This window comes from Macaca mulatta, chromosome 1 (assembly GCF_049350105.2).
Source record: "Macaca mulatta isolate MMU2019108-1 chromosome 1, T2T-MMU8v2.0, whole genome shotgun sequence".
NCBI classification, from domain to species: Eukaryota; Metazoa; Chordata; class Mammalia; order Primates; family Cercopithecidae; genus Macaca; species Macaca mulatta.
In genome coordinates, this window is record NC_133406.1 from 228929494 (window position 1) to 228945732 (window position 16239).

The window sequence follows — 16239 nt, forward strand, 5'->3', positions numbered from 1 at the left end:
TGGGCGCGGCCATGTTGGAGGCGGGGCTTCCGGTCACCCGCACCAGTGGTTTCCGCCCTGTCGGGCCCGCCTCTCCAGCAACCTGACACTTGCGCCTCGCCCCTCATTGCGTTCCCCGCCCCTACAGAGGCCACGCTGGTGCGGCCGGCGGGCGAGCGTTCTGAGTCACCCGGGACTGAAGGGTGAGTGTCGGCGAGGCCGGGGTCGCCGGGAGGGAGATCCCGGAGCCGGCGAACAACATCCCGGGGGCAAGGACGTGCTCGTGGGCGGGGGGCGCTGGAGGCCGGCCTGCCTGCCTCTCTTCTTGGGAAGGGCTGCCGCCCCCCTCCGCGCACCCTTCGCGGAATTAGTGTAACTCCCAATGGCTACCACCTCCAGCGACCGTCAACCCTCAGGCGAAGACTCACTTTCGCCCCCTGCCTGGTCGGAGGGGCCCCGGGAATGAGGGGCCCCTGAGCCAGAGGTGACGATCCCGCCCCCCTGACCGGCCCAGGCCCGTGTCCTCGCCCCCATCGGTGACCCAGTGACCTGGTGACTCGATTCTCGGCCATCTGGGCGCCGAGACGGCTTCCGGCTCCTGCCTTTTAAACCTGCCTCCACGGCGAGCACCTGGAGAAGAGCGCTGGGCCCGGGGCACTGCGGTCCCTGGCGCCCGCTGCGTCCCGCTGCGCACGGGGGTCCACCGGGACCTTTCTGGGAGTCGTGGGCTTAGTGTCCCAGTGCTTGGCGCAGACTAGGTGCTCAGTAAATGACAGAGGCTTATTTTAAGAGACTGGCAGCGCCTGGCCCTTTGGCGCTCAGTGAATGCTGGCTATCACCGTGTGCCAAACTCTGGGGATACTCCAGGCAGGACACCGGTCCTGGTCTCAGGGAACTGGGAAAAGAGAAAGGAGACAGGCCTTTAACCCAGTTACAACCCAGGGTGCTATGGGAATCCAGCTGGTAACGGATAAATCGTGGGTGTTGGCTTACAAATATGGCACGTGCCTGGCATATACTAGGAATGCAATAAGTCTTTGAAAATCAGAGGGTTTGCAGGTGGTTCAGCCTCCTCCCACTCTAGGTTCTGTTCCAGCAGGCAATTAACAAGGTGCTCCCTTAAATGCTGGAGAAAGGCCAACTGGCTGCTCTTGCTGTTACCCCTCTCCCCACCCCACCCCCACCCCCCATTCCTCACTCCCCACCGCCATCCCCACTGAGAATCTGGAGTTTGAGGTCTGAATGAAAGAGAGTAGCCCTAGGGGGAGAAAGCTTTGGCTTTCTTTCAGGGTTCTTAGTCTGGAATCAACTCCTTGTCTTTGGATGCATCCACGCGTAGTCTGTGCTCCTGTGCGTGTATTTCAGGGGTGAGAAGCAATGCATTTAATCAGATTGTCAAAAGAGTCTAAGACCCCAAATGGTTAGGTACACGGGGTTAGTGGTGGACAGTCTGAAAGAAATGAACCTGACCTGGTCTTTCCTCTGTTGTGCCATGTTACCACACACTGATTCACTACTGTGTGTTTGCCCATTGCTGTGCAAGTGTTTTGTTTTTTTAAGTGTTTGTCTTATTTTCTTCACCAGACTGCCAGATGGCACTATGCCCTCTGTTGGCCTGACTGTGCCCTGGTGGCTCTGATTACTTGTTTCTGTTTTTTTTTTTTTTTTTTTTTGAGACGGAGTTTCGCTCTTGTGCCCCAGGCTGGAGTGCAGTGGTGCAATCTCCGTTCACCGCAATCTCTGCCTTCCAGATTCAAGCGATTCTCCTGCCTCATCCTCCCGAGTAGCTGGGATTACAGGCGCCCACCACCAAGCCAGGCTAATTTTTATATTTTTAGTAGAGTCGGGGTTTCACCATGTTGGTCAGGCTGGTCTCAAACTCCTGGCCTTAGGTGATCCACCCGCCTCGGCCTCCCAAAGTGCTGGGATTACAGGTGTGTTTTTTGTTTTTTTAAGAGATGGAGTCTCACTATGTTGCCCAGGCTGGCCTTGAACTCCTGGACTCAGGTGATCCTTCTGCCTCAGCCTTCCCAGTAGCTGGGTCCCTGTGATGATTTTAATTGAATTCTGTGGTGTGTAAGAAGACCAGCCTGCAAGGCAAGCACAGATGGGGCAGCTTTTGTTCTGAGAAATTCGTGCCCTTACTGAACTTGGGTCTGGCTATTTTTGGAATATGGCCAGCGTCCAGTTCTAACCCACGACACGGTCTTTTTGGAGTAGCATGAACTCAGGACAAAGCTGGCTGCATAGTCAAACCCTCACCCCTTCCATCCTGCACACACACAGTTTCAAGTAACAGATGTTCCAGGCAGAGCCAGCCAGAGTGAGCTGTTCCTCATCTCCACCAACCCCTGCAATCTCTGCCCGAGTCCCCCTCCTTCCATCCGCCTCCCCTTACTAGAGTCTCAGCCCTTCCTCCTCGCCTGGAAGTCTTGCCCCCGCCCCCTTGTGCTGGCTCGAGCTCAGGCCTCTTCCTTTGTCGCAGCTCCGCCCAGTTGAACACACCCACCCGCTGGGGAAGGTGCCTCTGTTCCCTCCCCACGCACTCTGGGCCTAGCTGACAGAGATGGACCATCGAAAAGCCAGGGTCCTCCCAGCTGGGCACTACTGCCCCTCACTAGGAATATGGGCCTCGAAGGCTGGCAGTGTGAGGTTCTCTGTGCCACCTTCCATCAGGTAGCTGTCACCGAGGAGCACGTTGTAGTGCCGGGTGGGGGCTGCCTTGCATGCAAGGAACCTGGCAGCAGCGGAGGGCTAGGCTTTGAGTGAGGCGGCCCCGACAGCCATAGCTGAGTAGCATGGAGCCACTGGGAGGGGGCAGTGTCACCTTTTTTGGCCTTCTTCCTGTGTGGAAATACAGCACCTCCGGCTTGAACCTGCCACTCAGCTGTCTCGATGTGCCGGGGGTGTGGCTGCCTGCCCCCTGATGCTCCCTGCCCCACCCCATGCAGCAGGAACCTGGCCATGGTGAACGAAGCCAGAGGAAATGACAGCCTCAACCCCTGTTTGGAGGGCAGTGCCAGCAGTAGCAGCGAGAGCTCCAAAGACAGTTCGAGATGTTCCACCCCGGGCCTGGACCCCGAGCGGCATGAGAGACTCCGGGACAAGATGAGGCGGCGAATGGAATCTGGTGACAAGTGGTTCTCCTTGGAATTCTTCCCTCCTCGAACTGCTGAGGGAGCTGTCAATCTCATCTCAAGGTAAATTGATGCAAAGTTAAGGTGGGGGCGGGGAGTGCTGGTTCCTGGGGAGCCAACTGTCAGCCCTGAGGCTGGGCTGCCCTTTAACCCGGCAGAAAAAAAGCAGCCAGAGCAGGCAGGAAGGAGAAGGCAGAGTGGGTCATCTGATCTGCAGCTTCTCTTGCCTGTAAAAGTCCCTCCACAGTGTCAAGGGTATTTTAGACACACTCTTCAATGGGTTAAAAATGTTGATTCTCACAGTATATTCTTTGGTGGAACTTGGGGGCTGGATCACGAGTGCAGTTTAGGAAGTCACAAAGCAGTGAGAATGTTTTCAGCAAGTTAGAAATTTGGATTATGCTTCCTGAAATCTAGAAATGCCAACTGAATTACATTAGCACTTCATGAATTGCAGTTGTTTTTTTTTTTAAAGTTTATGGCTTTTACTGTTTGCACTTCTCACGTGTCACTCCCGAGTTTTTGAAGTTTAAACGCACAAGGATGTTTAAATACACCGCTGATAGCTTGTAACACAAGTACTCGTGCACATCCAGGCTTTTGAGTCTTGTTTCGGAACTTGGCCTTGGTCTTCACAACTGTAAGCTGCTGCACAGGGCTTGGGGGGTGGCATGAAAGAAACGTGAGTCTGCCGACCCGCTTTCTAACTGTTCCTACAGCGAGGCTGTGCTTGCCACAGTTAGGATTCCCCTGACTCTCAACCACGATGTCTTAACTCACCCGAGATAATAAATGGGCAAACGCTGTGAAAAGTCTGAAGTGCTGCTTTCACAAAATGGTGGCGCTGTTATTGTGTCTTACCTCTGTAATAGTGATCACGATGGCACCTCATATATACTGAGTATTCGGTTTGTACACCAGGCACGGTTCTAAGTGCTGTGGAACCAGCTGCCGTCATATTCTCCTAGTGTTGTTATGGTTTTTTGTTGTTGTTGCTTTATTTTATTTTATTTTTTTGAGACGGAGTCTTACTCTGTAGCCCAGGCCCGAGTGCAGTGGTGTGGTCTCAGCTCACTGCAAGCTCCGCCTCCTGGCTCAAGCGGTTCTCCTGCCTCTGCCTCCTAAGTAGCTGGGATTACAGGCACCCACCACCACACCCAGCTAATTTTTGTATTTTTAGTAGAGATGGGGTTTTACCATGTTGGCCAGGCTGGTCTTGAACTCCTGACCTCAAATGATCCGCCTGCCTCAGCCTCCCAAAGTGCTGGGATTACAGGCGTGAGCCACTGCGCCCAGCCTCCTAGTGTTATTATGAAGTGGTTACCATTATCTGCCGCGTCTTATAAATAAGGAAACAGAACTCACAGAGGTTAAGTAATGTACCCAAGATCATACAGCTATAAGTAGCAAAGCCAGGATATGAACACTGATTGGTCTGTCTCCAGCCTTCATTTATGCTTCTCTAACCCCCGGGCCCCCTGGGAAGGCAGTGAGGGATGGTATTTCCCCTGGAACCTCTCTTCAGAAACAAACCCCCTACAGGTTTGACCGGATGGCGGCAGGCGGCCCCCTCTTCATAGATGTGACCTGGCACCCAGCAGGTGACCCTGGCTCAGACAAGGAGACCTCCTCCATGATGATCGCCAGCACCGCCGTGAACTATTGTGGCCTGGAGACCATCCTGCACATGACCTGCTGCTGTCAGCGCCTGGAGGAGATCACGGGCCATCTGCACAAAGCCAAGCAGCTGGGCCTGAAGAACATCATGGCGCTGCGGGGAGGTGTGGAGCCAGCACCCCTACACGCTGGGTTCTGGCTTTCCCAGAGGCCACTTGTAGCCTGAACTTGGTTCCTGAAACGGTCCTTTACTGCTCCCTGGGCCCCACGCTGAGGATCCACAGGATCCCATCCCTGCCAGTAGTGTCAGCAGGTGTTGTGGGCAGTGAGTCACCCTGGGCACCCCACACAGGCAGCCACCTCTTCCAACTCTTGACCTCGACGTAGGAGTTCCGTTGGGAATGCAGTCGCAGCCTGATAACCCTCTGCCCTGCCTATACCACTGCATCGATTGCTGGCTGCACCCAGCACTTGGCCCAATCACAGAGTATCCGGGAGGGAGAATAGCCGGTTAGGCCTCTGGTGCCTGCTGTCGTCAGGCCACCCAAGAGTGGGAAGAGGGAGCCTGAGGGGTGGGGTCCTGTGGCTTCCTGCTCCCCACCACAAGACCCCTTCACTTGAGTTAAAAATTCTCCCAGGAGGCAGGAGCCCTAAGGCCGTGGGACGGGAGAGGGTGGCAGGCATGCCCAGGTAGAAGTAGGGAAGGGCTCTGCAGTCCTCCAGGCACAGCGAGGAGTGGCAGTGGTCTCCTATTCTCCACCGTCAGCACAGGGTCAGCACACAGTGAATACTGAACGGGTGGGCTGCTTTCTTCTCTCTCACTGTCTTACCAAGGGCTAGAAAGAGAAGAACCAAACCTAAATAATACGAAGTTTCTGCCTTTCAGGGACTCGCAGTCCTAGGTGTCAGGGCTAGGTAGAGGGAACAGAAAGGCTCTCTGGAGGTTGGGTGAGACCCAGTGACCATGACCTCCACCAACCCTGCAGACCCCATAGGTGACCAGTGGGAAGAGGAGGAGGGAGGCTTCAACTACGCAGTGGACCTGGTGAAGCACATCCGAAGTGAGTTTGGTGACTACTTTGACCTCTGTGTGGCAGGTGAGTGACTAGATCATCCTGGTGGCAGGGATGGAGCTAGGGAGGCTCAGATAGCCTGTCGGTGTTCGGTGCAGGACACAGTGATCAGATGCACCTATGGGTCCGTGCTGGATGAGGGACATGCAGAGGTGAACAAGGAGCATGTCCTTGCTCCTTTTGTATCACCTACTCCCCTCCTGGGCCTGCCACCATCGACCCTTAGCTTTTTGTTCCTCTGCCTGGCTGTGCCCTTAGCCTGCTTCTAGGCCCTGTTCTTTCCTTTAAAACAAAAGAGGGGGCTAGGCGCAGTGGCTCACACCTGTAATCCCAGCATTTTGGGAGGCCAAGGCAGGCAGATCACCTGAGGTCTGGAGTTCGAGACCAGCCTGGCCAACATGGCGAAACCCCATCTACTGAAAATACAAAAATTAGCCGGGTATGGTGGTGCACACCTGTAGTCCCAGCTACTCAGGAGGCTGAGCCAGGAGAATCCCCTGGACCCAGAAGGCGGAGGTTGCAATAAGCCAAGATTGTGCCACTGCACTCCAGCCTCAGTGACAGAGCGAGACTACATCTCAAAGAAAACAAAACAAAACACCCCACAAAAGAGGGAAATTTACTAACAGGATTCCAGAGGGCAGGGAACCCAAGGTCAGGCGATGGCCTCAGATCTCACGAGGCACTGGAAGAGGTCAAAATGCAAGGACCTCCCTCATTCCCTCTGGTGCCACGGGGTCCCCCGTCTCCACTTCCCACTGCACATCTGTGCTTCGTCTGGGAGACCTGATGCCCATGCTTTTCCACACACCTGGCCTGCTCCTGAGTGTCAGCTCCAGCCAGTTCCCCAGGCTAATGGATGGGCCTCCGTTCCAGATTCCCAGGAGAGAGAATCACCATTGGCCACAGCCACAAGACCAGGTTTACCCAACAGAAATGGGTGGGTTGGACTTCCCTCCCACCCTTGAAGCTAAAGGCTGGGATTGAGCCCTCGGCATCTCAGACAGGGCTCAGGTATGGCGAGGCAGTGTGCGCCAGGGACAGGAATTCCCGGGATTGGCACATTTTCTGGGATGATAGTTTTTTGCCAATATTTTGGGAGAAATCCTACCATTTTTATATTAAACATGGCTACGTTATGGAGTGGTATCTAAAGTGATATGAACTAAAAAAAAAAAAAAGGCCGGGTGCAGTGACTCAAGCCTATAATCCTAGCACTCTGGGAGGCCAAGATGGGCAGATCATGAGGTCAGGAGTTCGAGACCATCCTGTCCAACATAGTGAAACCCCGTCTCTGCTAAAAATACAAAAATTAGCCAGGCATGGTGGCGTGTGCTTGTAGTCCCAGCTACTCAGTAGGCTGAGGCAGGAGAATCGCTTGAACCTGGGAGGCGGAGCTTGTGGTAAGCCGAGATCACGCCAATGCACTGTAGCCTGGGCAACAGAGCAAGACTCTGTCTCAAAACAAACAAACAAAAACCGTGTGGCTTCAAGAAAATTACTTGTCGTGGGTGACTTTGGCCTTGTCCCTAATCCCCCATGGATATGTCTATTCTGTCAACAGGGGTGTTTAGGTGTTAAGTCTGGGAAGCACTGATTAGGAGTCAGAGAACAGGCATTTCCAACTGTTAAATTGTCATCGCTTGTATCAGCCACAATATAGTCAGTTAATGGGGGAGTGTGCACCAGTGTTACGTGATCATGATTGGTTTGCTGAATGGTTTCTTACTTTGCTGATCATGGGGTAATGAAGATCAGTGAATTAGAAAACACCAACCTGTTGGGCATGGTAGCTCATGCCGGTAATCCCAGAGCTTTGGGAGACTGAGGCAGGAGATCAAGACCAGCCTGGGCAACATAGTGAGAGTCCGTCTCTACAAAAAATACACAAAAAATTTAAAAAGAAAGCACTCAGCTGTTCATGATAGAAAAATAGAGTAAATAGCAAAATCTATATGTAATCAAATGCTAGATGTGTTCGGTAATATTAGGTATTATAGCTATCGTTTCAGCTGTTAAAAAGCCTTGTTTCTGAAATTCCTACTGGGAAAACAGCTTTCTTATTGAAAGTGTGAAGCCCCAGTGCTTTATCCCCCACTCCCTTACCCCTTGAAACCATAGTTTTTATATTCATTTTTGATGACTCTGGGTTTCTTAAGAACGGAACGGCCTTATCAGAGCAGAGCAGCTTGACTTTCCACCTGTCTCAGGGTCCTGCCCTGGGCTTGGGCTGATGAAACCACCACTCTATGTCGTTACGTGAAGGCCTGTGGTCGTCCTAGCCTGACCAAGCAAGGCTGCTAGTAAGTTTAGTCATTTAGGGAAGGGGTCAGAGAGTTCACAGAGCCAGTAAGGAGCCTATGGGACACCTGGTCTCACCTTCCCAAGCAATTCCGGAATCCTGTCTTGGGCATCCACTGCCCCTGTGTTTTCAGGCTCCGGGAGCTCATTGTTTTGTGAGTGGCTTGTTGTACTCTAGGCAGCTCTCTGAACCGGATGCCGGTTTTGCCATTAGAAACAACACAGAATATGACTAATAAAGAACTTGACTAGGGAGCTGGGTACAGTGGCTCATGCCTGTAATCTCAGCACTTTGGGAGGCCAAGGTCAAAACCTGGGCAAGATAGCAAGACCCCATCTCTAAAAAATAAATAATTAATTAAAAAAAATTTTTTTTAATTAGCCAGATGTGGTGGCATGCATCTGTAGTCCCAGCTACTCAGGAGACTGAAGTGGGAGGATCACTTGTGCCCAGGAGGTCGAGGCTGCAGTGAGCCATGACTGCACGACTGCACTCTAGCCTGGGTGACAGAGCGAGACCCTGTCTCTGAAACAAAACAAAACAAAAAAACTCACCTACGGTGGATCCTTTTTCCCCAGGACAGACCTTTGGATATTTGAGAGGAGTTTCTGTATTCTCTTCACTCGTTTCTTTCTTCTTTTTTTTTTTTTTTTTTTTTTGAGACAGAGTTTTGCTCTCGTTGCCCAGGCTAGAGTGCAATGGTATGATCTCAGCTCACTGCAACCTCTGCCTCGCGGATTCAAGCAATTTTCCTGTCTCAGCCTCCTGAGTAGCTGGATTATGGGCATGTACCACCACACGTGGCTAATTTTTGTGTTTTTAGTAGAGACAGGGTTTCACCGTGTTGGCCAGGCTGGTCTCGAACTCCTGACCTCAGGTCATCCTCCTGCCTTGGCCTCCCAAAGTGCTGGGATTATAGGCATGAGCCACCACACCCTGCCATCTGTTCTTTTCTTTGAACAAAACATCACTTTCTTCCGTTCTTTCTTGTGTAACTTGGTTTCTAGCTTTTCACTGTCTCGGACCCCTGAGTAATTTCAATGTTACATTAAAAACAATGTTTAATCCAGTGCCTAAAGAAAAGTCAAGCTTTTCTTTTTAACAATGTTTAATCTAGTGCCTAAAGAAAAGTCAACCCCAGATGCTCTGCTAACTGTAGCATTTTCTCTTATCCATGGCCACCAAGTGCAGGCCAGATTTGCTTGGCTGCTCGAGGCAGGACAGTGTGGGAGTTTGGAGCAATCCACCCCGATTCTTGGAAGGGGGCTCTGAGCCACCTCCCCTGAGAGTCATCTCCAGGGTCGGAAGCATATCAGTCATGAGCCCAGCCATTTACCGTTTTAGTTCAGGCTATGCTGTGCTGTTGGAAGGTGCAAGATCGGAGCCTCCGAAGCAGAGGGCTCTCTGTGCCCAGTCCCTGTGGTCTCTTCATCCCTCACCTTGAACAGGTGGAGGCCAGCCTCTCCCTACTGTCATCCCTATTGGCAGGTTACCCCAAAGGCCACCCCGAAGCAGGGAGCTTTGAGGCTGACCTGAAGCACTTGAAGGAGAAGGTGTCCGCGGGAGCCGATTTCATCATCACACAACTTTTCTTTGAGGCTGACACATTCTTCCGCTTTGTGAAGGCATGCACCGACATGGGTATCACTTGCCCCATCGTCCCCGGGATCTTTCCCATCCAGGTGAGGGGCCCAGCAGGGCCCATAAGCTCCCTCCACCCCACTCCCACCGCATCGTCCTCGCATAGGCTGGGGGCTCTGGGTGGAGTGCTGAGTTCACTGAGTTCTTCCCAGATCCCCTCTCAGGTCCAGAACTTGCACAGCGTTGCTTGGCCACCCCATTTTGGTTACCTCTAATTTTCCCCCCAAAACCCAGCAACAGTGTCTATTGAGGGGTTTGTTGTACTTTGGCCGACAGGCATCACCAAAAGGGATTCTCATTCTCTTTACAAATCCTGGTTAAGCCAGTGTTTCCCAAACGTGGCGGTCATCAGAACCACTTGATAAGCTTTTCCAAAAAATGGATCTCCAGGCCCCACCCCTGGAAGTTCTGACTCAGTAAATCTGAGGGAGGCCCTGGGAGTTTGTGTTTTGCCTCTTGAGCTTGGCAGGCGGTTCTGATGATCAGTGCAGCATGAGGACAACTGGGTGAGATGATACCATGTTATCAACAGACGCATCTAGTGCTAAAAGGCTGGCTCAACCCAAGGCTAGAATGCTTAGGGCAGCTGCTCTACTCTGTAAAAAGTAGAAAGGCCGGGCATAGTGGCATGTGCCTGTAGTCCCAGCCACTTGAGAAGCTGAGGCAGGAGGATGGCTTGAACCCTGGCATTTGAGAACAGCGAGACCCATCTCTAAAAACAGAAAAAAAGGGCAGAAAATGGCAGGTCAAGCTCAGGTGTGCTCCTGGCATAAGACCAGATTTTCCTGGCTCCCTCTGCCTGACACTGCGGTTGGTGCGGAGGATGGAAGCGGGTGGGAGACGGGCTGGCCGACGGCTGCCACAGCCCCTCATGTTTTGGACAGGGCTACCACTCCCTTCGGCAGCTTGTGAAGCTGTCCAAGCTAGAGGTGCCACAGGAGATCAAGGACGTGATTGAGCCAATCAAAGACAATGATGCTGCCATCCGCAACTATGGCATCGAGCTGGCTGTGAGCCTGTGCCACGAGCTTCTGGCCAGTGGCTTGGTGCCAGGCCTCCACTTCTACACCCTCAACCGCGAGATGGCTACCACAGAGGTGCTGAAGCGCCTGGGGATGTGGACTGAGGACCCCAGGTGAGGGCAGTGGCCCAGCGGTCCCCAGAGAAGGGTCCAAGAGCAGTCCCGGCTGCAGCGCTGGCTCCTCACGGTGGTACAGACGTATGTCTGTGTCATGGCTAGCTGGGCACACCGAGGGCTCCAGTCTCAGAGGGCGTCAGATGGAAGAACCCAGCCTCAGTGGTGCTCCCCTGCCTCCGGCCCCCTCTAGCCAGTCCCTCGTCTCAGTTCTCTGTCCCCATCCTCACCCAGGCGTCCCCTGCCCTGGGCTCTCAGCGCCCACCCCAAGCGCCGAGAAGAAGATGTACGTCCCATCTTCTGGGCCTCCAGACCAAAGAGTTACATCTACCGTACCCAGGAGTGGGACGAGTTCCCCAACGGCCGCTGGTGAGGGCTGCAGACCTTCCTTGCAAACACATCTTTGTTCTTGGGAGGAGGAGGGCAGAAGTTGTTTGCATGCTTGTGGTTGACCTGGGAGGAGTCAGGACAGGATTTACAGGAATGGCCTCCTGGGCCTGTGGTGGCACTGCCCTCTGTCAGGAGTGTGCCCTGACCTCTGGGCACCCCTCTGCCAGGGGCAATTCCTCTTCCCCTGCCTTTGGGGAGCTGAAGGACTACTACCTCTTCTACCTGAAGAGCAAGTCCCCCAGGGAGTTGCTGCTGAAGATGTGGGGGGAGGAGCTGACCAGTGAAGAAAGTGTCTTTGAAGTCTTTGTTCTCTACCTCTCGGGAGAGCCAAACCGGAATGGTCACAAAGTGAGTCACGCTGGGCTGGGGTCCCTGGTTCATCCCCTGCCCATGGCCTGACCCCAGCTGCAGGCCAGGCTGCGGGGCTGTGACTTCCCCACCCTGTGCCCTCCTCTCCATGCTGTGGACATGGCACCTTGGCAAAGGGAGAAGGGTGAGTTGGGAAGCCTCCACCTGGAAGGGCTTAGGGAGGCAAAGACAGGCTGGGTCTTTGTTGTGGGCCGTGAGAGGGACTTGGGGTGCCAAACCTGATGGTCGCCCCAGGCAGCTCACCGTCTCTCCCAGGTGACTTGCTTGCCCTGGAACGATGAGCCCCTGGCAGCCGAGACCAGCCTGCTGAAGGAGGAGCTGCTGCGGGTGAACCGCCAGGGCATCCTCACCATCAACTCACAGCCCAACATCAACGGGAAGCCGTCCTCCGACCCCATCGTGGGCTGGGGCCCCAGCGGGGGCTATGTCTTCCAGAAGGTGTGGTAGGGAGGCACAGGGTGCCCCCCTCTCTTGACAGGCACCCACGGGTTCCCCAGAGCTTAGGGCAGAGCAACCTGCCTCTCCTGGGCTCTTAATTTTGAGTGAGCATGGATCAGAGCGGATGGGAGCTCATGCTTTAAATCAGACAGACCTGGCTGGGCACGGAGCCCGGCCAGCACTTTGGGAGGCTGAGGCGGGTGGATCACTTGAGCCCAGGAGTTCGAGACCAGCCTGGGCAACATGGTGAAACCCCTTCTCTACAAAAAATACAAAAATGACCCAGGCATGGTGGTGCACACCTGTAGTCCCAGGTACTTGGGGGGCTGAGGTGAGAGGATCGCTTGAGCCCAAGAGGTTGAGGCTCCAGTAAGCCATATTTGTGCCACTGAACTCCAGCCTGGCCCACAAAGTGAGACCCTGTCTCAAAAAAAAAAAAAAGATCAGCTGGGCTTGGTGGCTCATGCCTGTGATCCCAGCACTTTGGGAGGCCGAGGTGGGCAGATCACAAGGTCAGGAGTTTGAGACCAGCCTGACCAACATGGTGAACCCCCGTCTCTACTAAAAATACAAAAATTTGATGGGTGTGGTGGCGGGTGCCTGTAGTTGCAGCTACTCGGGAGGCTGAGGCAGGAGAATCGCTTGAACCCGGGAGGCAGAGGTTGCAGTGAGCTGAGATCATGCCACTGCACTCCAGCCTGGGCAACCAAGCAAGACTCCATCTCAAAAAAAAAAAAGTAGAAATCAGACCTATGGAGGCAGGTCAGTTGACCTCTCTGAGCCTGGTTTTCTCATCTGTAAAATGGGATGTAGCTTGTGTTCTGGGCATGAAACCTAACAAAGCATGTAATGTGCTTGGCACATAGGAAGAGCAGGAAGTACTCCCTGAAAGGCAACTGCTGTTACTATCCTGAGTTGACATCTTTCTCCCAGGGCTGCTGGAGTTAACGTTATGTTCTGAACCAGGCCCATGGGCCCTGGAGCAGAAAGACCTGAGTTTAAGGACCAGTTCTGTTTACTTTCAGAGTAGCCAACATGTTCAACTTCGCTAAACCCACTTTCCTCATGGGGGGATCACTGTGCCCAGCCTCCAGTATTATGAGCATTCTAGCAAATGAGTTTGAGTAAACCCAGCTTAATCCCTGATAGGCACTGGTCCTAGAGGAGATGTCATGTCATTGTCACCTTGCAGTGACTAGGGAGGATGGAATGTGTGGGGCCTCTCTCTCCTGGCTCAGCTTGTCAAACCAGTTGCCACTGTTCAGAAATGACTTCTTCATGGAGTCTTCCCTGACTGATTGGGAGAGGGGTGGCCAATAGCCCTCAAACCTGTCCAGACTGAGAAACTCACTTCCCCACTCTCCTCACCCTTTGCTTATGGATGTGCCAACGCCACAGTTCATTATTCTGCCCACATGGCCGCCACTAGTTCTGATACCTTAGGTGTCGGTGAAGGGGCGTCTGGCAGGGCTGGGGTTGGTGACAGGCACCTGTCTCTCCCACAGGCCTACTTAGAGTTCTTCACTTCCCGTGAGACAGCGGAAGCGCTTCTGCAAGTGCTGAAGAAGTACGAGCTCCGGGTTAATTACCACCTTGTCAATGTGAAGGTAGGCCAGGCCCCGGGGTTCCCAGAGTACCAGGCCCTTCGTTTGGCAAACACCCAGCACGTAACCTGCGCTAGGCATTGTGCAAGACAGAGAGATACAGGCAGAACTGGGCCCCTGCTCTTAAGGAGCTCCCAGCCTAGTGAGGGAGGCAGATCAATGTGTGACCACCAGCCAGTGTAAGTGGGAAAATCAAGTTCAGGAGAGGATGCTGTCGGATCCAGAGGAGGGATGTCTCACCTGGGAGGCCAGAGAAGGCTTCTCAGAGGGGTGGTGTGGGAATCACCAAGGACAAAGAGGAGTTGGCCAACAGGAGAGAAGGGTATTCCTGGGACAGGACAGAGGACAGGCAGAGGCAGTGAGCCGCACCATCTGGGGAAACCGGGAACACAAGCAGGAGGAGGTGGGAGTGTTAAGCAGGGGCCAGGCCCGCAGAGGGCATGGTTGTCCTGCTGGAATTTGAGTTTTCCCTAAATGCAAGGGGAGCCTTTCTCCAGCAATGGAGGAGCTTGGTTCCTGCTTTATTTGAGTCAAATAACGGTGGATCGTCGTACAGATGATAGGGACTGGGGAAGGCTAGAGCCGGTGAGGCCAGCAAAGAGACCCCTGGAGTGACCCAAGCCAAACACAGTCCTGGAGGTGGGCTAGACAAGAGGGAACGGATCAGAGAGTGAGCAGGGGGTGCTCAGGGAGGAGGGGGAAGTGGCCAGGACGCCTCTAGGTTTGGGCTTGTGTGGAGAGAGATGTCATTCATAGATGCAGGTGGAGGAGGCCAGGAGTGGAGGCACAGGGAGAGGGGGTTGGAGGTGCAGGGAGAGTGGAGGCCGGGAGTGGAGGCGCAGGCAGAGGGTATTAAGCCCGCATGGCCCCAGTGAGTCAAGGCTGTCCAGGCACTGGGACTCCAGTTGTCCTTGGCCCAGGTCTTACCCCCACACCACACCCCCCAGGGTGAAAACATCACCAATGCCCCCGAACTGCAGCCGAATGCCGTCACTTGGGGTATCTTCCCTGGGCGAGAGATCATCCAGCCCACCGTAGTGGATCCCATCAGCTTCATGTTCTGGAAGGTAAAGGAGCCGGGAGCAAGCTTGCCCCGCCCACCTGGAAAACCCTGGGGAGGGATTGGGACCAAGTCCCAAGCGTGTGCTGAAGGCCACACCCTGGGCCCGCTGGACCCAGCCTTCAGGGCATACCCGGCTCTGACTCACTCACCCATGTCACTGCTGACACAGGGTGTTTGCTTCTGGGCAGGGGTGGGAAGTGATACTGGCAGTGGGCCTGTTCTATTCCGGGAAATGTCCTGTTGAGCAGAGCCCTTGGAGAGTCCTGTTAATCTTGCGTCTGTGTGTGTGCGTGTGTGCATGTGTGCGTTGCGGGGGGTGTGTGGTGTGTGTGTAGGACGAGGCCTTCGCCCTGTGGATTGAGCAGTGGGGCAAGCTGTATGAGGAGGAGTCTCCATCCCGCACGATCATCCAGTACATCCACGACAACTACTTCCTGGTCAACCTGGTGGACAATGACTTCCCACTGGACAACTGCCTGTGGCAGGTGGTGGAAGATGCACTTGAGCTTCTCAACAGGCCCACCCAGAATGAGAGAGAGACGGAGGCTCCGTGACCCTGTGTCCTGACGCCCCGCGCTGGAGCCACTCCTGTCCCACCTTCCTCCTCCACGATGCTACTTCTCTGGGAATCCCACTCTCCTTCATGTCTCTCCCACCCCTGGCCTCCACTCCCCCACCTGACGATGGCAGCTAGACTGGAGTGAGGCTTCCAGGCTCTGGCTGGACTTGAGTTGGCCCCACATGGGAACCTAGTACTCCCTGCTCTAGCCAGGAGTCTGTGCTCTTTTGGTGGGGAGCACTTCCGTCTTGCAGAGAACCACAGCGGGTGGCACCTCCTGAGAAGGCAAGGAGAGTGGTTGTTGCCAGCTAAGCCCTCGAACCAAGGCAGCCTCCAGAGCCAGCCTGGGACTCCCAGTGAACTTACACTTGGAGCCTGTGCAGTACAGGCAAAACACGCATGGGCGCCAGGCACTGGTGGCATCGTAGAAGAGATGTGGCAAAGTGCTGTACCCTTCTACCTCCTAGAGGTGGGCAGCTGGGCCCCACCTACTTGTGAGTGAAGGGACATACCACTGCCCTGCCTGCCCGCTTAGCCGTCCATGGCACCAGCCCCCTGGATGGGCATTGGGCTGACACCTACCATGCTGCTTTCTGGCACAGTTGTCTATTCTGAGCTTTGAGAGAAAAAGTACCCCTTAAGGGTTGACAGCAGCAGTCTGAACCCTTGTGCTTGGTGGGGGTCGTGGCCTTCCCCTTTTCCCTGGCTGTGGAGGCCTAAGGCTACCCTGTTCCCGGTCAAAAGCCAAGATGAGATTCACCAGCACAGGGGCCCCAGACCTGCCTGGGGCTGTGCAGCAGCCCAGCTTCCTGGCTTATTTTTCAGGTAGACCCTCGTCCTGCCAGCTGCCCTCCTCGTCCCCTCGTCCTGTCCCAGAGGTTATCTGCCTGGCACAGCTCCCCAGGAGTCACCTGCAAGCCCCATGGCCCGGG

General features: G+C 54.3%; 1 protein-coding gene across 5 annotated transcripts; it reads left to right on the top strand.

Annotated features, from left to right (window-relative positions):
• The first annotated feature begins 84 nt into the window (after positions 1-84).
• Positions 85-15960, top strand: MTHFR (methylenetetrahydrofolate reductase). Of its 5 annotated transcripts, none has more exons than XM_077973972.1 (12): positions 85-182; positions 2931-3179; positions 4659-4897; positions 5720-5830; positions 9597-9790; positions 10634-10884; positions 11119-11253; positions 11442-11622; positions 11899-12081; positions 13587-13748; positions 14606-14752; positions 15084-15960. In XM_077973972.1, the coding sequence occupies exons 2-12, from the start codon at positions 2944-2946 to the stop codon at positions 15300-15302; spliced, it is 2058 nt and encodes a 685-aa protein (XP_077830098.1). In that variant the 5' UTR covers positions 85-182; positions 2931-2943; the 3' UTR covers positions 15303-15960. The 5 variants fall into 5 exon arrangements, with proteins under 5 accessions (XP_077830098.1, XP_001105017.3, XP_077830101.1 ...); XM_001105017.5 differs by having other exon boundaries at positions 13587-13688; positions 14633-14752; XM_077973975.1 differs by having other exon boundaries at positions 2934-3179; positions 13587-13688; positions 14633-14752.
• Positions 15961-16239: the final 279 nt, after the last annotated feature.